Source organism: Mya arenaria, chromosome 12, assembly GCF_026914265.1.
Source record: "Mya arenaria isolate MELC-2E11 chromosome 12, ASM2691426v1".
NCBI lineage: Eukaryota > Metazoa > Mollusca > Bivalvia > Myida > Myidae > Mya > Mya arenaria.
Window position 1 is genome coordinate 3,365,229 of NC_069133.1, and position 25,355 is coordinate 3,390,583.

At 37.2% G+C, this 25,355-nt stretch overlaps 1 protein-coding gene across 9 annotated transcripts in view; it reads right to left on the reverse strand.

The window, feature by feature from the left end:
* Window positions 1-420: 420 nt before the first annotated feature.
* The window catches only part of LOC128211512 (histone-lysine N-methyltransferase PRDM9-like), a 67,622-nt gene continuing 42,687 nt past the window's right edge, over window positions 421-25,355 (reverse strand). For 8 of the 9 annotated variants that reach the window (XM_052916381.1, XM_052916384.1, XM_052916382.1 and 5 more), the window contains 2 exons: window positions 7,664-7,802; window positions 421-6,365 (listed from right to left, as the gene is read on the reverse strand). In XM_052916381.1, the coding sequence (XP_052772341.1) occupies window positions 5,647-6,365; window positions 7,664-7,802 (858 nt within the window). In that variant the 3' untranslated portion in view covers window positions 421-5,646. The remainder of the gene's footprint in view (window positions 6,366-7,663; window positions 7,803-25,355) is intronic. The other variant, XM_052916387.1, reaches the window with a different exon arrangement.

The following is a 25,355-nucleotide window of genomic DNA, read 5'->3' on the forward strand; positions in this document are numbered from 1 at the left end:
ATACAATTAACAAAGTTTAAATGTATGCATGTATGGACGATTTGAACAATCACTGTATTATTGTACAATGTGTTAATTTCGATTTGTTTCACTAACCTTCAAATTTCTAGACTTTTTAAGTGAACTAATCTTTACATACTTTTGAAGTGATGAAAGTATAAAACGTACACATTGTTTCGTCTTATATTACATGGATTAGATAACATAAAGTGAAATTGATCTTCAGATTTCAACATTTACAATAATTTATAAATATTTCAATGTTACCATATCTTCTGTTTTAATTTTTAAAGAATGAAAACTTAAATGTAATCGAGACAGTTTTTTCTCAAAACAATATAATTAACAACATCAAGGTATTCTTCAAATTTAAAATAATAAAAGAATAAAAGTTTTTTAAAACATAAAGTGTTTGTTTGATTTATTTATATATCATCACATTTAACCTCAAATTTAAACAATTTAGTTGGTTATCTACAGCTGCATTCAACTTGTATATGTATTGATCAAATAAAGAATGTCATAAACAGCAGCATTGAAAGCAATCAATCAATCAATCAATCAATCAATCAATCAATCAATCAATCATATCGTCATTGTGTATACAGTTACATTGTACAAATGAAATGTCAATGTTATATGATTGTGGAATACAACTCATTATATTTATATTACACATATGTAATAAAGTATCGTTTTAACACATTTGTAAAATGGAGATTATCTTAAAATATATATAATAAACTTATAAAAGAAGAAAAAAACATACGTGTAAAAGAGGTAAAAACATGGCCCCCTTTCTCATAACGTCACTCGACTACGTCTCGGCCGATATGAGACACTCGGGCCAATTATCACGCAAGTGCCGGGCTTCCCCGTGCATAAACATTCAATAAAAACATGGTGGAGCCGGGTCATTGTGTGATGACTAGCCCTCGTTCTCATAACATCACACGACTACGTCCCGGCCGATACGAAGTACTCGGGCCGATTCTAAAACGCTTCGCCATGCATTAACCTCTCATTTAAACGAATATGGAATTGACATCAAAACATTTATCACGCAAAAAGTGTACAATAAGTCATATGATTTAACACATAGTTGTAAATCGGATAAGCAACGTAGCAACATTATTTTTCAATTACATCCGGTCAGACATTTTTACACAACTATGTATACTGATTGCAATTGTTGTTAATTATATGTTTGGTATCATATGATTATCAGTATTTTTATCCAATACCTCGGTGCGTGTTTCCTACATTTAACAGGAACATATCTACACAATTCGCCGGGAAGTTTGTGAATTAAATAACAAGTAGATGCTATCCAAACTTTATAAATTCCCCATATTTCAGAACTGTTCTGTAAAGTCGGAGCAATCAATAAGTCAAACAAATTTCATTTAGATTTAAAATCGTCGGTAACTTTGCAGAAAATAGAAAGTAAAACTATTGTAGACTTAAGTGCTTGCTCATACAATGTTCGTACAGCATATTTCACATCTCCAGTATATTTGAAATTGCTTGCAGGATACAGTCGAACCCCGTTGGCTCGAACTCTCAGGGACCGGCGAAAATACCTCGAGCCATGGGGAATTCGAGCCAAGCGGGAATGATTACATTCAGTTTAAAGAAATGGGTTCTTTACATCCAGTTCGAGCCAAAGGGGAAATCAAGCCATGCGAGTTCGAGCAACGGGGCTCGACTGTTTTTAAAAGTGTCAACATCTAGCTTTGCAGCTTTCAAATAAACACACTTATGTCATATTAACATAACTTTCAAACCCCATGCAACATGATATTTACAATCATTATCTGCAATGCTTGTGAACTGTTTGGATCCGTATTGAATAGCATTATCAGCAAATAACAACATGTATAAAAACAATAATTCAAGATCGTAGTGGTTATGTTTTCAAAACCAATAAATTCTCTTACATCATTAATATATACAATAAACAAGCACTAAAAAGTACAAACTATTCGTATTTCTACAAATACGTATACTATATTAAAATGCCTCATAGCTATGTCAAATGTCATCTCATTATCAGTAAAGGCACACTGCAGTTTTGATTTGTAAAATACTATGCAATATGAATAAAGAATCAGAGGTGCTATCTCTTTAATCCAAATTGTGTGTCATTAAAACCATTTCTTTTTCACACTAATCATTTATTTTATTACGTAAAATAACACACTTTTTAACGTAATATTGAAACGCTAATGACAAGAAAATATTAAACAATCATAATTTAAAACGTTTCATTGACTGCTGACAAAATACAAACAATAACATTTTTTTTATCTATTAATACGCGATGATTCGCGATCCGAACATATCAAACGATTTTGAGTTCAACGGAAGATATAAGAAATTGCCGAAAGGCCGTTCATCGAAAAAAGGTAGTTGAGGTGTAAATATAATTATATTTACATTGGCAACGAATTACCGAATTGATTCTCGGATAACTCACTGTCGGTGTGCATATCATTGGCCAAACCTTATGACGGCTTTGTTTCTATGATACAGTTGCCTGGATCCACGCATTTGCTTCTATGTTTCCATGACAATTACGGAATATCCGATGAATGTGCTTTATGTTTGGAACTTGTGTGTTGGTTGTCTGTGTCATTAGTTCAGTGTCGATTTGGCCCTTGCCTTTTCACTCTAAACAGAGGTTATTTTTAAATGTTCGACTGCTTTGCTTGTCCTTGTAGTATCCCATGTATTACTTTAAATAATAAATTATTTGCTAAAATAAGTCATGTTAGCGATATGATATAACAATGGCCTCACTTCCAAATGTCGAAGCTTCAAAATCCCATGTCTTCAGTAGCAACGTTTTGAGTGTTTTATCTCAGAAATTTGATCACACGTTTTTTTACAAAATGCCGAAGTTACAATATTTGTATTTACAATTTCTGAAGGTTCGCCATTTTTACTTCTCTGTGAGATGTCCACTCATTGCACGGCATTTTGATCACATGATGCAACATAATTTTCTCATTGGATTTTTTACTCGCCTTAATTATTTTAGTGATGTAAAAATTCCGAAACAGAAAAAATGCAGCTTCGGCATTTTTGAAGTGAGGCCATCGATAACCAATGTGTGTCGTGCATTTTGTCGCATATTTGACTTCATAAATATTAACTTATCCATTATAATTACAACTAACTGTGATTATCTTTTTTATTCGATTAATCATTTTCGTATATCGATTTAGACGTTCGTTGACGATTGAGAAAGAGAAACGTTAAGAGTGTCCCTTTAAAGAGACCGTAGGTGATACCGTGATACCCGGCTGTGAGTTATCAAGAAAGAGAAACGTTAGATTAATGTAGTACTGCTGGGCGTTCCTATAGATAGACCGTAGGTGATACACAGCAGTTGATGATTTAGAACGAGAGACGTTAGATTAATGTAGTACTGCTGAGCGTCACTGAAGAGAGGCCGTAGGTGATACACAGCAGTTGATGATTTAGAACGAGAGACGTTCGATTAATGTAGTACTGCTGAGCGTCACTGAAGAGAGGCCGTGGATGGTACCCGGCAGTTGATGATATAGAAAGAGGGATATATTAATGTATTATTTCTGTTCGTCACTGTAGAGAAGCGTCAAATTAACGTTTCTATAAAGTATCCGATTTTACAAATAAGCCTTTCGTTGTTTATATGCCGTTGACCGTACTGTAAAATGTTAACGCCTTGTGACCCCATATCAAAATGTCATTTGAAAGGGTACTAATTACTGATTACTTATATACACAAGAAATGAACAATACATCATCATACATATAGTTATGGCAGTTTATATTTTAGTTCATTATTTCATCTGAAATCGGACGTGAAATGACATATTTTGCAATCGTTTAAGGTCAAACAACCTAGTTAATAATATTTTGTTTGATCCATGTTTAACAAATTCTTCCTCTAGTCATGAATCCCTTTCAAATTATATGACAAGAATATGGCGTCACTAGACTTAGCCAAATCACATAAGTGTACATAGTAAAATTTGAATTTGGAGCAAACAAAACTTCATGCAATGTTTTCCTTTCTTTACGGATTTAATTCGGTCATGTTCGCTACAAGAGGTAGCTGGTGAATTCCAGACAACGATGTTAGCAAGGCAGAAAACAAACCCGTTATCAGGTATTTCATCTCTAAAAGAAGCAACCATTATTGATCATAGTGTTCCCCCTTTTGAACGGGACCCGTCTTTGATTCCAATCGACGTAAACCTGTTATGGTTTCTGTCAAAAAATGTCCAAACTACAGTGTTTTTTTCTACCGTTGGTGCACGTGTGAGACGATGTTGGTGCAATTCTAACACATCGTTTTACTCCAAGAACATGACAAAATGACTAGTAATCTCCATTGTGTTAAGCATGTGTTCCTGGATTACCGACAAGTGAGGCAGGTGCAAACTACTTTTTAAAAAACAAAATATCTTATAATTTAAAATGAAAAATAAACCATCAAAACAGTAAATATATAATCATTTTTATCCAATAATATACTCCTAGTACTGTATATTTATTATCACAGCGGATAACACTGTACCTAAAAGTTACTTGGCCGATTTTTCAGACTTTTGTTAGAGTGAACAATATTATTAACGTCATCGTTGTTTACTTTCAAATATTTACTGCCCTGAAATTTGTTGGAAAGTTTTGTGAGCTGCTGTACTTCTAACAAGATCTGACACAGCAGTGTTTTCTGTATTTGCCTTATTTATATGCATAAGCACATTATCAAATATTTCTCATTTAAAATTAAAGTTAACAAGGATGCAGTAAACAATGTTGTTCACTTAAACACAGTTCCGAACAATCGGTCCAATGTCTCGCACAGGGCTAACCTTAAACTTATGTTAATATACTGGAGATTAACTTAAAAATAAAAAAAAATCAGTGTTTAATTTTAAAGCCAGGATTGCTTTATGATGCAAAATTAAGTTACCGTGATGGCAAATACACATGGAACGTAAACCAATCATCGCTATTAGGACTTATATGGAAAAAATGGCATTTTTCTCTTTCTATAATTTTTACAGATCCTCAGTTCAATACATGTAAAGACGTGATTCGTTGGCTGTGATTGAACATATATAGTTTTACAAATCCTCAGTTCCACACACGTGTAGACGTCGTTTTGTGGCTTTAACTGAACATACATAGTTTTACAAATCCTCAGTTCCACACACGTGTAGACGTCGTTTTGTGGCTTTAACTGAACATATATAGTTTTACAAATCCTCAGTTCCACACACGTGTAGACGTCGTTTTGTGGCTTTAACTGAACATACATAGTTTTACAAATCCTCAGTTCCACACACTTGTAGACGTCGTTTTGTGGCTTTAACTGAACATATATAGTTTTACAAATCCTCAGTTCCACACACTTGTAGACGTCGTTTTGTGGCTTTAACTGAACATATATAGTTTTACAAATCCTCAGTTCCACACACTTGTAGACGTCGTTTTGTGGCTTTAACTGAACATACATAGTTTTACAAATCCTCAGTTCCACACACTTGTAGACGTCGTTTTGTGGCTTTAACTGAACATACATAGTTTTATAGTGCAGTATACATGTAGTTTTGGATATGTGTTTATATTTCTCGGTTCAGTATATCACTAGACGCGGCCATCAGTGTTATCAGCAATTAACTGCCTTTCGAGATCTTCAAGCCGTTGTCGGCTCGGATATTGCGGTTGCAGTTTCTCATTGTAAGGGTGGGCTATTCTACAATGCTTGATTGCGGTGGTGCTGCTTTTAAATTGTTCATCGCACTCTCTGCATGTGATTAGTTTCGTCTCGGTATGACTTTGATAATGTTTCAATAACGGCCATCGGGCGATAAATTCTCTCAAACACCCTTTAACAACGCACGTAAATGATTTGATTTCTAATGTGTATGAATTAGTTCCCTGTTTACACTCATCAGATGTTCCTTCAAAACCATTTGTGTTCGTCGCCCTCTTGTTTTCTCCGGCGCTAACATCTGACCGTATTCCGTGATTTTCATTGTGTTTCTTTATGTCTGGTGCCTCCAGCTCATCATCTGTCATCAACTCGTCATCTGAATTCGAACAATAATGGTCATAATCATCGTCATTAGAGACGGGTGTTACAGGCTGATCGACATTTGCCTTCACTGGAGTGAACTCATTTGGTACAGGTTTTCCAAGAAGGAGCGAAGGCGATTCCTTAATTTGGTAATCTTTCACTAGTACTACGGATTGACTTGATCTGTTTCCGCCAGTAGGTCTAGAATATTGAGCAAACGAGACGTTTGGTCTGTTCATTTCGACGTGTTTTTTCCCGACTGTACTGGCATAAAGGTTGCTTTCATCTGTTAACAGAACATATAATTGTCAAAACATATTTCATAACTCATAATATACCGGCATATGCAAACATGTCGTTTTACTTTTCTTCCATATTGATTTATGGCCAATGAAGACAATTCACACAAAGGGGCTTCTAATCATTGAAAAATAAACTCCTTTTCAAAAGTGTTAACGCAAATCGGAACTCCCCGGCCATTTTTTATCGAAAACAACCTCGGATGTATATGGACGGTTTACAATGTCCGAAATCTGTACACATTAACTACGCTGCAAGTAGATCGCTTAGTAGTTTCAATCTAGCAGTAAAAATCAATGACTTAACTCTTGGGATTCTTAATTATGCTTGCAATAATACACTTCACTGGCAATCAATTTAAACTTAGATATTCATATACACGTTAAAACGCTACATTTAATTAATAATATAACTCAAAATTTACGAACTACTTCTGCTGATGTACAGGTAAACATGCGAGTTTTCGATAGAAAATGGCCGAGGAGTTCCGAATGTGTAAACGCTAGATACAGTCAGAGAACCAGCGGCGATTCTAATGAGGCCTAAATATAAATAATTGTTCAATTCAAATGTCTAAATCTACCCTATATTTTAGCACCGATCCTTAGATTAGTTTGACCAAATACAACAAGGACTGTACCGTGGTGTCGGAAACAAACTCTTTTTAGCAGGGCCATCAATGTGGGGCCGTATTCATAAATGGTCATTAACCGTATATATAGGTGGAGGTGTGTTTTTTCTTTGTTTTCTTTGAAACCTATATTCAGTTTCTTAAGTATGTGACGTTAAACCAATAATAACTAGTCATAAATAGCTTCAGTATAATTTAAATAATGTAGTGATACATTTATAGGGTCAATTTGATACAGTTTTGTGACATAGCAATCTGGATGTCAGATATTCACATTTGAACACCCCACTTCAAAGTAACAAAGTCACGATGTTTCAGAATTCAATCACCTTCAGTATTTAGAGTTCGACCACATGCCCGAGTTTTGACGGCCGTCGAATGAAAACGCTCAGTAAAAATGCATTAAGTGGTTATACGCAATTATTCATAATTATACTGGATAAATCTTTCAGCCTAAATCCAATGATAACTTCAACCTGCATTATATCGTTTTGTTTATCCTAACCATGCGTGAAATTTAATGTAAACATATAGTTGATCTTTAATTCAGACGATGGAAACTTCATCTTTAACTTTAGAATATTACATCTAAGTCTCTAAAGTGGAATTAAATGTCTTACGTTAAAAAACTCTTCAAAAAACACAAAAAATACCAATGTGGCGAGAGAATGCTTTCTGACAAAACTTGAAATTCTCGCAGAAGTAAGCTTTCCCCTTGTCGGAGCCCAGAACGTTTGGGTTGTTTGCAGACACAATGAAACACTCCTCTCCGTCGGCGTGTAATCTACCTGCCTGTAAATATAATGTTAACAAAATCATTTCTAAAGGTAGTTGTGCGATTTAAGTTAACCGCTTGTAATTATCACACAAGACATTTTCATCTCTTAAAGTGGAAAAATGTCATAAGCCGTCATAATTTCTGGTACGGGTGGACACCTGGTTCGAACAAACGATCTTCCGCAAGAACCCGTAGAATACGTCGTTTAACAGGCCAACGACAAAACATTGGAGACATTCGTAGGAAAGACAATAGTGTCAAGGAAACTCATGTGTTTTGCGATGGAAATATTGTTGAGTTTCAAACCTAATTAAACAGGCTCTATTAATAATTTGTCATCCTATAGTAATAGGCAAAAAGAACCCACATTCGAAGGGAAGCAATCAGTAAACCATGTTTCAAAAGGAGACAACACTAAAATAACACAAAAAGCTTTGTACAAAGTTAGTTCCTTAAGAAAATTCCTTTGCATTTCCAGTCATACATAGGCGGATCTGGCTGGTTTTCGAAAGTAACCGAGCTCACATGGATAACAACTACTGTATCATGTAGTATCGATTTTCTCATGTCCACAAGCAATTGTTTTCAGAGGCACGGACAGCGCACCATCGCATAAACTCTTCTGAAATTTGGCCTGGAAAGCTAAAAATCAACCTCATATGATTGTTCGGTCTTTTGAGGCTCTCGAAATCTTAGATATGTCCTGATAATAGCCCTGAGATTGTCCTACGTTAACCCCACGAATTTCCCACGAATGTTCCACCATCGTAAGTTCTTTTTGCGGAGTCGTGTGTTTATGTGGCGAATACAATTCTAGCTAAAGGTTGTCTTAGGAACATCGCTCAATTTGACTTCGACATCCCTAACCATTTTTATCAAGATAGTAACACAACACATATTGTTATGTCAACGCTTTAACAGCCTATAACAAACCGACGTCCGTCCTCTTTGTCATCTCCCCGCTAAAATCGTTCGACAACAAGAGCGGCAACAGGAACGACACAACCCATTATTTGGAGTATTTAAGCAAAGGCATAAAAACACTGCCATAAAAAGTACACTAAGGTGAGAACAATGGACTCAAATACAAGTCTCATTTAAAGTATAGGCCAAATCACTGTGATTCAGATATATTCGAATGTATCAATTACCAAATATCGTATAGTACAACACCAAACATCGTATAGTACAACATCAAACATCTTATAGTACAACACCAAACATCGTATAGTACAACATCAAACATCTTAAAATACAACACCAAACATCTTGTAAAATAATACCCAAAATCTAGTAGAGCACCAATCATATTGAAATACAAAAACACATTGTAGTACAACACCCAAAGTATAGTACAAGACCAAACACATTAGGACAGCACCAATCATCTAATAATACAACACTTTACATCTTATAGAACAACACTAAACATCTAATATAACAACACCAACTATCTTCTGGTACAGCACAAACATCTTATAGCCCAACTCACAACACCTTATAGTTCAGCACCAATCATCTTTAGTACAACACCAATCATCTAATAGTACAACACCAAACATCTTATACTACAAGACCCAACACATTAGGACAGCACCAATCATAATATAGTACAACACACAACACCATACAGATAAACACCCACAATCTTATAGTACAACACCAACCATCTTATAGTACAATACCCAACATCATACAGATAAACACCCAAAATCTTATAGTACAACAACAACCATCTTATAGTACAATACCCAACACCATACAGATAAACACCCAAAATCTTATAGTACAACAACAACCATCTTATAGTACAACACCAACCATCTTATAGTACAACAACAACCATCTTATAGTACAACACCAACCATCTTATAGTACAGCAACAACCATCTTATAGTACAAGACCCAACACACTAGGACAGCAACAATCATCGAAAAGTACAGCACCCATATCTAATAATACAATACCCAACATCTTATAGTACAACACCCAACATCTTACAGTACAACACCCAACATCTTATAGTACAGCGCCCAACATCTTACAGTACAACACCAAACATCGTATAGTACAACACCAAAAATCGTATAGTACAACACCAAAAATCATATAGTATAACACCCAACATCTTATAATACAACACCAAACATCTTATAGCACAGCGCCCAACATCTTATAGTACAACACCAAACATCGTATAGTACAGCGCCCAACATCTTATAGTACAACACCAAACATCGTATAGTACAGCGCCCAACATATTACAGTACAACACCAAACATCGTATAGTACAGCGCCCAACATCTTATAGTACAACACCAAACATCGTATAGTACAGCGCCCAACATCTTAAAGTACAACACCAAACATCGTATAGTACAGCGCCCAACATCTTATAGTACAACACCAAACATCGTATAGTACAGCGCCCAACATCTTATAGTACAACACCAAACATCTTATAGCACAGCGCCCAACATCTTATAGTACAACTCCAAACATCGTATAGTACAGCGCCCAACATCTTATAGTACAACTCCAAACATCTTATAGCACAGCGCCCAACGTCTTATAGTACAACACCAAACATCTTATAGCACAGCGCCCAACATCTTATAGTACAACTCCAAACATCGTATAGTACAGCGCCCAACATCGTATAGTACAACACCAAACATCGTATGGTACAGCGCCCAACATCTTATAGTACAACTCCAAACATCTTATAGCACAGCGCCCAACATCTTATAGTACAACACCAAACATCGTATAGTACAGCGCCCAACATCTTATAGTACAACACAAAACATCGTATAGTACAGCGCCCAACATATTACAGTACAACACCAAACATCGTATAGTACAACACCAAAAATCGTATAGTACAGCGCCCAACATCTTATAGTACAACACCAAACATCGTATAGTACAGCGCCCAACATCTTATAGTACAACACCAAACATCGTATAGTACAGCGCCCAACATCTTATAGTACAACACCAAACATCGTATAGTACAGCGCCCAACATCTTATAGTACAACTCCAAACATCTTAAAGCACAGCGCCCAACATCTTATAGTACAACACCAAACATCGTATAGTACAGCACCCAACATCTTATAGTACAACACCAAACATCGTATAGTACAGCGCCCAACATCTTATAGTACAACTCCAAACATCTTATAGCACAGCGCCCAACATCTTATAGTACAACACCAAACATCTTATAGCACAGCGCCCAACATCTTATAGTACAACTCCAAACATCGTATAGCACAGTGCCCAACATCGTATAGTACAACACCAAACATCGTATAGTACAGCGCCCAACATCTTATAGTACAACTCCAAACATCTTATAGCACAGCGCCCAACATCTTATAGTACAACACCAAACATCGTATAGTACAGCGCCCAACATCTTATAGTACAACACCAAACATCGTATAGTACAGCGCCCAACATATTACAGTACAACACCAAACATCGTATAGTACAGCGCCCAACATCTTATAGTACAACACCAAACATCGTAAAGTACAGCGCCCAACATCTTTTAGTACAACTCCAAACATCTTATAGTACAGCGCCTAACATCTTATAGTACAACACCAAACATAGTATAGTACAGCGCCCAACATCTTTTAGTACAACTCCAAACATCTTATAGTACAACACCCAACATCTTATAGTACAACACCAAACATCGTATAGTACAACGCCCAACATCTTATAGTACAACACCAAACATCGTATAGTACAGCGCCCAACATCTTATAGTACAACACACAACATCTTACAGTACAAAACCCAACATCGTATAGTACAACACCAAACATCGTATAGTTCAACTCCAAACATCGTATAGCACAGCGCCCAACATCTTATAGTACAACACCCAACATCTTATAGTACAACACCCAACATCGTATAGTACAGCGCCCAACATATTACAGTACAACACTCAACATCTTATAGTACAACACCAAACATCTTATAGCACAGCGCCCAACATCTTATAGTACAGCGCCCAACATCTTACAGTACAACACCCAACATCGTATAGTACAACACCAAACATCTTATAGTTCAACTCCCAACATCGTATAGTTCAACTCCAAACATCGTATAGTACAACACCCAACATCTTATAGTACAACACCCAACATCTTATAGTACAGCGCCCAACATCTTACAGTACAACACTCAACATCGTATAGTACAACACCAAACATCGTATAATTCAAATCCAAACATCGTATAGTACAACTCCCAACATCGTATAGTACAACACCCAAAATCTTATAGTACAGCGCCCAACATCTTACAGTACAACACTCAACATCGTATAGTACAACACCAAACATCGTATAATTCAAATCCAAACATCTTATAGTACAACACCAAACATCGTATAGTACAACACCAAATATCGTATAGTACAACACCCAACATCTTATAGTACAAAACCAAACATCGTATAGTACAACACCAAACATCGTATAGTACAACACCAAACATCTTATAGTACAACACCCAACATCGTATAGTACAACACCCAACATCTTATAGTACAACACCAAACATCTTATAGTACAACTCCCAACATCTTATAGTACAACACCAAACAGCGTAAAGTACAAATTCCAACATCGTATAGTACAACACCAAACATCTTATAGTACAACTCCCAACATATTATAGTACAACACCCAACATCTTATAGTACAACACCAAACATCTTATAGTACAACACCAAACATCTTAAAGTACAACACCCAACATCGTATAGTACAACACCAAACATCTTATAGTACAACACCAAACATCTTATAGTACAACTCCCAACATCTTATAGTACAACTCCCAACATCTTATAGTACAACACTAAACATCTTATAGTACAACTCCCAACATATTATAGTACAACACCCAGCATCTTATAGTACAACACCAAACATCGTAAAGTACAATTCCCAACATCGTATAGTACAACTCCCAACATCTTATAGTACAACACCCAACATCTTATAGTACAACACCCAACATCGTATAGTACAGCGCCCAACATCTTATAGTACAACACCCAACATCTTATAGTACAACTCCCAACATCTTATAGTACAACTCCCAACATCTTATAGTACAACTCCCAACATCTTATAGTACAACACCAAACATCTTATAGTACAGCGCCCAACATCTTATAGTACAACACCCAACATCTTATAGTACAACTCCCAACATCTTATAGTACAACACCAAACATCTTATAGTACAACACCCAACATCTTATAGTACAACACCAAACATCGTAAAGTACAACACCCAACATCTTATAGTACATCACCAAACATCTTATAGTACAACACCCAACATCGTATAGTACAACACCCAACATCTTATAGTACAACACCCAACATCTTATAGTACAACACCCAAATTCTTATAGTACAACTCCCAACATCTTATAGTACAACACCCAACATCTTATAGTACAACTCCCAACATCTTATAGTACAACTCCCAACATCTTATAGTACAACTCCCAACATCTTATAGTACAACTCCCAACATCTTATAATACAACTCCCAACATCTTATAGTACAACTCCCAGCATCGTATAGTACAACTCCCAACATCGTATAGTACAACTCCCAACATCTTATAGTACAACTCCCAACATCTTATAGTACAACACCCAACATCTTATAGTACAACTCCCAACATCTTATAGTACAACTCCCAACATCTTATAGTACAACTCCCAACATCTTATAGTACAACACCCAACATCTTATAGTACAACACCAAACATCTTATAGTACAACACCAAACATCTTATGGTACAACACCAAACATCTTATAGTACAACACCAAACATCTTATAGTACAACACCCAACATCTTATAGTACAACTCCCAACATCTTATAGTACAACACCAAACATCTTATAGTACAACACCCAACATCTTATAGTACAACTCCCAACATCTTATAGTACAACACCAAACATCTTATAGTACAACACCCAACATCTTATAGTACAACACCAAACATCAGAAAGTACAACACCAAACATCGTATAGTACAACACCAAACATCGTAAAGTACAACACCCAACATCTTATAGTACAACACCAAACATCGTAAAGTACAACACCCAACATCTTATAGTACAACACCAAACATCGTAAAGTACAACACCAAACATCGTAAAGTACAACTCCCAACATCGTATAGTACAACACCAAACATCTTATAGTACAACACCAAACATCGTAAAGTACAACTCCAAACATCTTATAGTACAACACCAAAAATCTTATAGTACAACACCAATCATCTTATAGTACAACACCAAACATCGTAAAGTACAACTCCAAACATCTTAAAGTACAACACCAAACATCTTAAAGTACAACACCAAACATCGTAAAGTACAACACCAAACATCTTAAAGTACAACACCCAACATCTTATAGTACAACACCAAACATCGTAAAGTACAAAACCCAACATCTTATAGTACAACACCAAACATTGTAAAGTACAACACCAAACATCGTAAAGTACAACTCCCAACATCGTATAGTACAACACCAAACATCGTAAAGTACAACACCAAACATCGTATAGTACAACACCAAACATCGTAAAGTACAACTCCAAACATCTTATAGTACAACACCAAACATCGTATAGTACAACACCAAACATCTTATAGTACAACACCAAACATCGTAAAGTACAACTCCAAACATCTTATAGTACAACTCCCAACATCTTATAGTACAACTCCCATTATCTTATAGTACAACTCCCAACATCTTATAGTACAACACCAAACATCTTATAGTACAACTCCCAACATCTTATAGTACAACACCAAACATCGTATAGTACAACACCCAACATCTTATAGTACAACACCAAACATCGTATAGTACAGCGCCTAACATCTTATAGTACAAAACCCAACATCTTATAGTACAACTCCCAACATCTTATAGTACAACACCACAATCTAATATTACAACACCAAACATCTTATAGTACAACACCAAACAGCGTAAAATACAACTCCCAACATCTTATAGTACAACTCCCATCATCTTATAGTACAACACCACAATCTTATATTACAACACCCAACATCTTATAGTACAACACCACAATCTTATATTACAACACCCAACATCTTATAGTACAACTCCCAATATCTTATAGTACAACACCCAACATCTTATAGTACAACACCAAACATCTTATAGTACAACACCCAACATCTTATAGTACAACTCCCAACATCTTATAGTACAACACCCAACATCTTATAGTACAACACCACAATCTTATATTACAACACCCAACATCTTATAGTACAACTCCCAACATCTTATAGTACAACTCCCAACATCTTATAGTACAACACCCAACATCTTATAGTACAACTCCCAACATCTTATAGTAACACTCCCAACATCTTATAGTACAACTCCCAACATCTTATAGTACAACACCCAACATCTTATAGTACAACTCCCAACATCTTATATTACAACACCCAACATCTTATAGTACAACACCACAATCTCATATTACAACACCCAACATCTTATAGTACAACTCCCAACATCTTATAGTACAACACCCAACATCTTATAGTACAACACCCAACATCTTATAGTACAACTCCCAACATCTTATAGTACAACACCCAACATCTTATAGTACAACTCCCAACATCTTATAGTACAACACCCAACATCTTATAGTACAACACCAAACATCGAATAGTACAAAACCCAACATCTTATAGTACAACACCCAACATCTTATAGTACAACACCCAACATCTTATAGTACAACACCCAACATCTTATAGTACAACACCCAACATCTTATAGTACAACACCAAACATCTTATAGTACAACACCCAACATCTTATAGTACAACACCCAACATCTTATAGTACAACTCCCAACATCTTATAGTACAACACCAAACATCGAATAGTACAAAACCGAACATCTTATAGTACAACACCCAACATCTTATAGTACAACTCCCAACATCTTATAGTACAACACCAAACATCGAATAGTACAAAACCAAACATCTTATAGTACAACACCAAACATCAAATAGTACAAAATCCAACATCTTATAGTACAAAACCCAACATCTTATAGTACAACACCAAACATCGAATAGTACAAAACCCAACATCTTATAGTAAAATACAAAACACCATACAGAACACCCGAAGTCTTATAGTGCAACACCCTACATCTTTTAGAATAACATCCAACATCTTTTAGTACAAAACCCAAGATTTTTTAGAACAATACCTAACATCTTTAGAACAACCCCAAGCATCTTATAGCACAACAATCAACACCATATAGTAAAACACCAACCATCTTATAGTACAACACGAAACATCTTATAGAACAACACACAACATATTATAGTACAGCACCAAACATTTAATAGAACAAAACCTATTATCTTGTAAAACAACACAAATCATGTAATACAGAAACACCCAACATCTTACAGTACAACACAAAACATCTTATAGTACAACAAAACATCGTACAGTACAGCAACCATCATCTTGAAGTACAATACCAAACAGTGCATCACCAAACATTTTATAGAACAACACCAAATATAAACCGGAAACCGTATAACATTTACCGCAACTTGTGACCGTAAAACATTGACCACCACGAGTGACCATATAACGTTGATCGCTACTTGTGAGTTTATAACATTGACCGCCACGTGCAACCGTATAACATTGACCACCACGAGTGACCGTATAACGTTGGCCGCCACTTGTGAGTTTATAACATTGACCGCCACGTGTGACCGTATAACAGTGACCACCACGAGTGACCGTATAACGTTGATCGCTACTTGTGAGTTTATAACATTGACCGCCACGTGTGACCGTATAACATTGACCGCCACGTGTGACCGTATAACGTCGACCACCACGACTGACAGTATAACATTGACCGCCACGAGTGACCGTATAACATTGACCGCCACGTGTGACCGTATAACGTTGACCGCTTCTTGTGAGTTTATAACACTGACCACCACGAGTGACCGTATAACGTTGACCGCTTCTTGTGAGTTTATAACATTGACCGTCACGTTTGACCGTATAACATTGACCACCACGAGTGGCCGTATAACATTGACCGCTTCTTGTGAGTTTATAACATTGACCACCACGAGTGACCGTATAACGTTGACCGCTTCTTGTGAGTGTATAACATTGACCGCCACGTGTGACCGTATAACATTGACCGCCACGTGTGACCGTATAACATTGACCGCCACGAGTGACTGTATAACGTCGACCACCACGACTGACAGAATAACATTGACCGCCACGAGTGACCGTATAACATTGACCGTCACGTTTGACCGTATAACATTGACCACCACGAGTGGCCGTATAACATTGACCGCTTCTTGTGAGTTTATAACATTGACCACCACGAGTGACCGTATAACGTAGACCGCTTCTTGTGAGTGTATAACATTGACCGCCACGTGTGACCGTATAACATTGACCGCCACGTGTGACCGTATAACATTGACCGCCACGAGTGACCGTATAACGTCGACCACCACGACTGACAGAATAACATTGACCGCCACGAGTGACCGTATAACATTGACCGCCACGTGTGACCGTATAACGTTGACCGCTTCTTGTGAGTTTATAACACTGACCACCACGAGTGACCGTATAACGTTGACCGCTTCTTGTGAGTTTATAACATTGAACGCCACGTGTGACCGTATAACGTTTACCTGTACTTGTGACCGTATAACATTGACCGCCACGTGTGACCGTATAACGTTGACCGATACTTGTGAGTTTATAACATTGACCGTCACGTTTGACCGTATAACATTGACCACCACGAGTGGCCGTATAACATTGACCGCTTCTTGTGAGTTTATAACATTGACCACCACGAGTGACCGTATAACGTTGACCGTATCTTGTGAGTGTATAACATTGACCGCCACGTGTGACCGTATAACATTGACCACCACGAGCGACCATATAACGTTGACCGCTACTTGTGAGTTTATAACATTGACCGCAACGTGTGACCGTATAACATTGACCACCACGTATGACCGTATAACATTAACCGCCACTTGAGACCGTATAACGTTGACCGCCACGTGTGACCTTGAGCTTTGAGAATAGTAATGAATGTTTTACTCGACACACTTGCGCACTACAAATGTCTTATGTTTGTTGAAATGGTTCTCAATAATTGTAAAGTAATAGATGAGACAAGAGCAATTGCTGTGATGTCCATATTGCATAACACTGACCTCTATATCTAAATTTGACCTTGACGTGTGAGTTAACAGCACGAATGTTTTTTTTTCATACTGCTCTACAATTCTGTGGATATTAAATAAAGCTATTGCTGTGTCAATAATGTAACGGACGAGCACACGGACGGACAGACAGACAGGCAGTATGAAAACTATGTGCAACACTTATGAGGCATAACAACTAACTCAAAGCGGATACTCGTGATTTATGATCGTCGACCACTAAAGGATTTTAGACGTAGGGTATCCAATATCGAAAATGTGTTAATTACATCCAGTTTTGATTGAGTGTGTAAGTCATATCCAGTGTTGGTTGAGTGTGTAAGTCATATCCAGTGTTGATTGAGCATGTTAGTCACATCCAGTGCTGGTTGAGTGTGTAAGTCATATCCAGTGTTGATTGAGCATGTTAGTCATATCCAGTGCTGGTTGAGTGTGTAAGTCATATCCAGTGTTGATTGAGCATGTTAGTCATATCCAGTGTTGGTTGAGTGTGTTAGTCATATCCAGTGTTGGTTGAGTGTGTAAGCCATATCCAGTGTTGGTTGAGTGTGTAAGTCATATCCAGTGTTGATTGAGCATGTTAGTCATATCCAGTGCTGGTTGAGTGTGTAAGTCATTTCCAGTGTTGGTTGAGTGTGTTAGTCATATCCAGTGTTGGTTGAGTGTGTAAGTCATATCCAGTGTTGGTTGAGTGTGTAAGTCATATCCAGTGTTGGTTGAGTGTGTAAATCATATCCAGTGTTGGTTGAGTGTGTTAATCATATCCAGTGTTGGTTGAGTGTGTAAGTCATATCCAGTGTTGATTGAGTGGGTAAATCATATCCAGCGTTGGTTGAGTGTGTAAATCATATCCAGTGTTGGTGGAGTGTGTTAATCATATCCAGTGTTGTTTGAGTGTGTTAGTCATATCCAGTGTTAGTTGAGTGTGTTAATCATATCCTGTGTTGGTTGAGCATGTTAGTCATATCCAGTGTTGGTTGAGTGTGTTAATCATATTCAGTGTTGGTTGAGTGTGTTAGTCATATCCAGTGTTGGTTGAGTGTGTAAGTCATATCCAGTGTTGGTTGAGTGTGTAAGTCATATCCAGTGTTGATTGAGCATGTTAGTCATATCCAGTGTTGGTTGAGTGTGTTAGTCATATCCAGTGTTGGTTGAGTGTGTAAGTCATATCCAGTGTTGGTTGAGTGTGTAAGTCATATCCAGTATTGATTGAGCATGTTAGTCATATCCAGTGCTGGTTGAGTGTGTAAGTCATATCCAGTGTTGGTTGAGTGTGTTAGTCATATCCAGTGTTGGTTGAGTGTGTAAGTCATATCCAGTGTTGGTTGAGTGTGTAAGTCATATCCAGTGTTGGTTGAGTGTGTAAATCATATCCAGTGTTGGTTGAGTGTGTTAATCATATCCAGTGTTGGTTGAGTGTGTAAGTCATATCCAGTGTTGATTGAGTGGGTAAATCATATCCAGCGTTGGTTGAGTGTGTAAATCATATCCAGTGTTGGTGGAGTGTGTAAATCATATCCAGTGTTGTTTGAGTGTGTTAGTCATATCCAGTGTTAGTTGAGTGTGTTAATCATATCCTGTGTTGGTTGAGCATGTTAGTCATATCCAGTGTTGGTTGAGTGTGTAAATCATATCCAGTGTTGGTTGAGTGTGTTAGTAATATCCAGTGTTGGTTGAGTGTGTAAGTCATATCCAGTGTTGGTTGAGTGTGTAAGTCATATCCAGTGTTGATTGAGCATGTTAGTCATATCCAGTGTTGGTTGAGTGTGTTAGTCATATCCAGTGTTGGTTGAGTGTGTAAGTCATATCCAGTGTTGGTTGAGTGTGTAAGTCATATCCAGTGTTGATTGAGCATGTTAGTCATATCCAGTGCTGGTTGAGTGTGTAAGTCATATCCAGTGTTGGTTGAGTGTGTTAGTCATATCCAGTGTTGGTTGAGTGTGTAAGTCATATCCAGTGTTGGTTGAGTGTGTAAGTCATATCCAGTGTTGGTTGAGTGTGTAAATCATATCCAGTGTTGGTTGAGTGTGTTAATCATATCCAGTGTTGGTTGAGTGTGTAAGTCATATCCAGTGTTGATTGAGTGGGTAAATCATATCCAGCGTTGGTTGAGTGTGTAAATCATATCCAGTGTTGGTGGAGTGTGTTAGTCATATCCAGTGTTAGTTGAGTGTGTTAATCATATCCAGTGTTGTTTGAGTGTGTTAATCATATCCTGTGTTGGTTGAGTGTGTTAATCATTTCTAGTGTTGGTTGAGTGTGTTAATCATATCCAGTGTTGGTGGAGTGTGTTAATCATATCCAGTGTTGTTTGAGTGTGTTAGTCATATCCAGTGTTGGTTGAGTGTGTTAATCATATCCAGTGTTGGTTAAGTGTGTTAATCATATCCGGTGCTGGTTGAGTGTGTTAATCATATCCTGTGTTGGTTGAGTGTGTTAATCATTTCTTGTGTTGGTTGAGTGTGTTAATCATATCCGGTGCTGGTTGAGTGTGTTAATCATATCCTGTGTTGGTTGAGTGTGTTAATCATTTCTAGTGTTTGTTGAGTGTGTTAATCATATCCGGTGCTGGTTGAGTGTGTTAATCATATCCTGTGTTGGTTGAGTGTGTTAATCATATCCAGTGTTGGTTGAGTGTGTTAATCATATCCAGTGTTGGTTGAGTGTGTTAATCATATCCAGTGTTGGTTGAGTGTGTTAATCATATCCAGTGTTGGTTGAGTGTGTTAATCATATCCAGTGTTGGTTGAGTGTGTTAATCATATCCAGTGTTGGTTGAGTGTGTTAAACATATCCAGTGTTGGTTGAGTGTTTTAATAATCTCTTCTGTTGGTTGAGTGTGTTAATCATATCCAGTGTTGGTTGAGTGTGTTAAACATATCCAGTGTTGGTTGAGTGTTTTAATAATCCCTTCTGTTGGTTGAGTGTGTTAATCATACCCAGTGTTGGTTGAGTGTGTTAATCATATCCAGTGTTGATTGAGTGTGTTAATCATATTCAGTGTTGGTTGAGTATGTTAAACATATCCAGTGTTGGTTGAGTGTTTTAATAATCTCTTCTGTTGGTTGAGTGTGTTAATCATATCCAGTGTTGGTTGAGTGTGTTAATCATATCCGTTGTTGGTTGAGTGTGTTAATCATATCCAGTGTTGGTTGAGTATGTTAAACATATCCAGTGTTGGTTGAGTGTTTTAATAATCTCTTCTGTTGGTTGAGTGTGTTAATCATATCCAGTGTTGGTTGAGTGTGTTAATCATATCCAGTGTTGGTTGAGTGTGTTAATCATATCCAGTGTTGGTTGAGTGTGTTAATCATATCCAGTGTTGGTTGAGTGTGTTAATCATATCCAGTGTTGGTTGAGTGTGTTAATCATATCCAGTGTTGGTTGAGTGTTTTAATAATCTCTTCTGTTGGTTGAGTGTGTTAATCATATCCAGTGTTGGTTGAGTGTGTTAATCATATCCAGTGTTGGTTGAGTGTGTTAATCATATCCAGTGTTGGTTGAGTGTGTTAAACATATCCAGTGTTGGTTGAGTGTTTTAATAATCTCTTCTGTTGGTTGAGTGTGTTAGTCATACCCAGTGTTGGTTGAGTGTGTTAATCATATCCAGTGTTGGTTGAGTGTGTTAATCATATCCAGTGTTGGTTGAGTGTGTTAATCATATCCAGTGTTGGTCGAGTGTGTTAATCATATCCAGTGTTGATTGAGTGTGTTAATCATATCCAGTATTGGTTGAGTGTGTTAATCATATCCAGTGTTGGTTGAGTGTGTTAAACATATCCAGTGTTGGTTGAGTGTTTTAATAATCTCTTCTGTTGGTTGAGTGTGTTAATCATATCCAGTGTTGGTTGAGTGTGTTAATCATATCCAGTGTTGGTTGAGTGTGTTAATCATATCCTGTGTTGGTTGAGTGTGTTAATCATATCCAGTGTTGGTTGAGTGTGTAAGTCATATCCAGTGTTGATTGAGCATGTTAGTCATATCCAGTGCTGGTTGAGTGTGTAAGTCATATCCAGTGTTGGTTGAGTGTGTTAGTCATATCCAGTGTTGGTTGAGTGTGTAAGTCATATCCAGTGTTGGTTGAGTGTGTAAGTCATATCCAGTGTTGGTTGAGTGTGTAAATCATATCCAGTGTTGGTTGAGTGTGTAAGTCATATCCAGTGTTGATTGAGTGGGTAAATCATATCCAGCGTTGGTTGAGTGTGTAAATCATATCCAGTGTTGGTGGAGTGTGTTAATCATATCCAGTGTTGTTTGAGTGTGTTAGTCATATCCAGTGTTAGTTGAGTGTGTTAATCATATCCAGTGTTGTTTGAGTGTGTTAATCATATCCGGTGCTGGTTGAGTGTGTTAATCATATCCTGTGTTGGTTGAGTGTGTTAATCATTTCAAGTGTTGGTTGAGTGTGTTAATCATATCCAGTGTTGGTGGAGTGTGTAAATCATATCCAGTGTTGTTTGAGTGTGTTAGTCATATCCGGTGTTGGTTGAGTGTGTTAATCATATCCAGTGTTGGTTGAGTGTGTTAATCATATCCGGTGCTGGTTGAGTGTGTTAATCATATCCTGTGTTGGTTGAGTGTGTTAATCATTTCTTGTGTTGGTTGAGTGTGTTAATCATATCCGGTGCTGGTTGAGTGTGTTAATCATATCCTGTGTTGGTTGAGTGTGTTAATCATTTCTAGTGTTGGTTGAGTGTGTTAATCATATCCGGTGCTGGTTGAGTGTGTTAATCATATCCTGTGTTGGTTGAGTGTGTTAGTCATATCCAGTGTTGGTTGAGTGTGTTAATCATATCCAGTGTTGGTTGAGTGTGTTAATCATATCCAGTGTTGGTTGAGTGTGTTAATCATATCCAGTGTTGGTTGAGTGTGTTAATCATATCCAGTGTTGGTTGAGTGTGTTAATCATATCCAGTGTTGGTTGAGTGTGTTAAACATATCCAGTGTTGGTTGAGTGTTTTAATAATCTCTTCTGTTGGTTGAGTGTGTTAATCATATCCAGTGTTGGTTGAGTGTGTTAAACATATCCAGTGTTGGTTGAGTGTTTTAATAATCCCTTCTGTTGGTTGAGTGTGTTAATCATACCCAGTGTTGGTTGAGTGTGTTAATCATATCCAGTGTTGATTTAGTGTGTTAATCATATCCAGTGTTGGTTGAGTATGTTAAACATATCCAGTGTTGGTTGAGTGTTTTAATAATCTCTTCTGTTGGTTGAGTGTGTTAATCATATCCAGTGTTGGTTGAGTGTGTTAATCATATCCAGTGTTGGTTGAGTGTGTTAATCATATCCAGTGTTGATTGAGTGTGTTAATCATATCCAGTGTTGGTTGAGTGTGTTAATCATATCCAGTGTTGGTTGAGTGTGTTAATCATATCCAGTGTTGGTTGAGTGTTTTAATAATCTCTTCTGTTGGTTGAGTGTGTTAATCATATCCAGTGTTGGTTGAGTGTGTTAATCATATCCAGTGTTGGTTGAGTGTGTTAATCATATCCAGTGTTGGTTGAGTGTGTTAAACATATCCAGTGTTGGTTGAGTGTTTTAATAATCTCTTCTGTTGGTTGAGTGTGTTAGTCATACCCAGTGTTGGTTGAGTGTGTTAATCATACCCAGTGTTGGTTGAGTGTGTTAATCATACCCAGTGTTGGTTGAGTGTGTTAATCATATCCAGTGTTGGTTGAGTGTGTTAATCATATCCAGTGTTGGTTGAGTGTGTTAATCATATCCAGTGTTGGTTGAGTGTGTTAATCATATCCAGTGTTGGTTGAGTGTGTTAAACATATCCAGTGTTGGTTGAGTGTTTTAATAATCTCTTCTGTTGGTTGAGTGTGTTAATCATATCCAGTGTTGATTGAGTGTGTTAATCATATCCAGTGTTGGTTGAGTGTGTTAATCATATCCTGTGTTGGTTGAGTGTGTTAATCATACCCAGTGTTGATTGAGTGTGTTAATCATATCCAGTGTTGGTTGAGTGTGTTAATCATATCAAGTGTTGGTTGAGTGTGTTAATCATATCCAGTGTTGGTTGAGTATGTTAAACATATCCAGTGTTGGTTGAGTGTTTTAATAATCTCTTCTGTTGGTTGAGTGTGTTAATCATATCAAGTGTTGGTTGAGTGTGTTAATCATATCCAGTGTTGGATGAGTATGTTAAACATATCCAGTGTTGATTGAGTGTTTTAATAATCTCTTCTGTTGGTTGAGTGTGTTAATCATATCCAGTGTTGGTTGAGTGTGTTAATCATATCCAGTGTTGGTTGAGTGTGTTAATCATATCCAGTGTTGGTTGAGTGTGTTAATCATATCCAGTGTTGATTGAGTGTGTTAATCATATCCAGTGTTGGTTGAGTGTGTTAATCATATCCAGTGTTGGTTGAGTGTGTTAATCATATCCAGTGTTGGTTGAGTGTGTTAATCATATCCAGTGTTGGTTGAGTGTGTTAATCATATCCAGTGTTGGTTGAGTGTGTTAATCATATCCAGTGTTGGTTGAGTGTGTTAGTCATATCCAGTGTTGGTTGAGTGTGTTAGTCATATCCAGTGTTGGTTGAGTGTGTTAATCATATCCAGTGCTGGTTGAGTGTGTTAATCATATCCAGTGCTGGTTGAGTGTGTTAATCATATCCAGTGTTGATTGAGTGGGTAAATCATATCCAGCGTTGGTTGAGTGTGTTAATCATATCCAGTGTTGGTTGAGAGTGTTAGTCATATCCAGTGTTGGTTGAGCATGTTAGTCATATCCAGTGCTGGTTGAGTGTGTAAGTCATATCCAGTGTTGGTTGAGTGTGTTAATCATATCCGGTGTTGGTTGAGTGTGTTAATCATATCCGGTGTTGGTTGAGTGTGTTAATCATATCCAGTGTTGGTTGAGTGTGTTAATCATACCCAGTGTTGGTTGAGTGTGTTAATCATATCCAGTGTTGGTTGAGTGTGTTAATCATATCCAGTGTTGATTGAGTGTGTTAATCATATCCAGTGTTGGTTGAGTGTGTTAGTCATATCCAGTGTTGGTTGAGTGTGTTAGTCATATCCAGTGCTGGTTGAGTGTGTTAATCATATCCAGTGCTGGTTGAGTGTGTTAATCATATCCAGTGCTGGTTGAGTGTGTTAATCATATCCAGTGTTGATTGAGTGTTTTAATCATGTCCGGTGTTGGTTGAGTGTGTTAATTA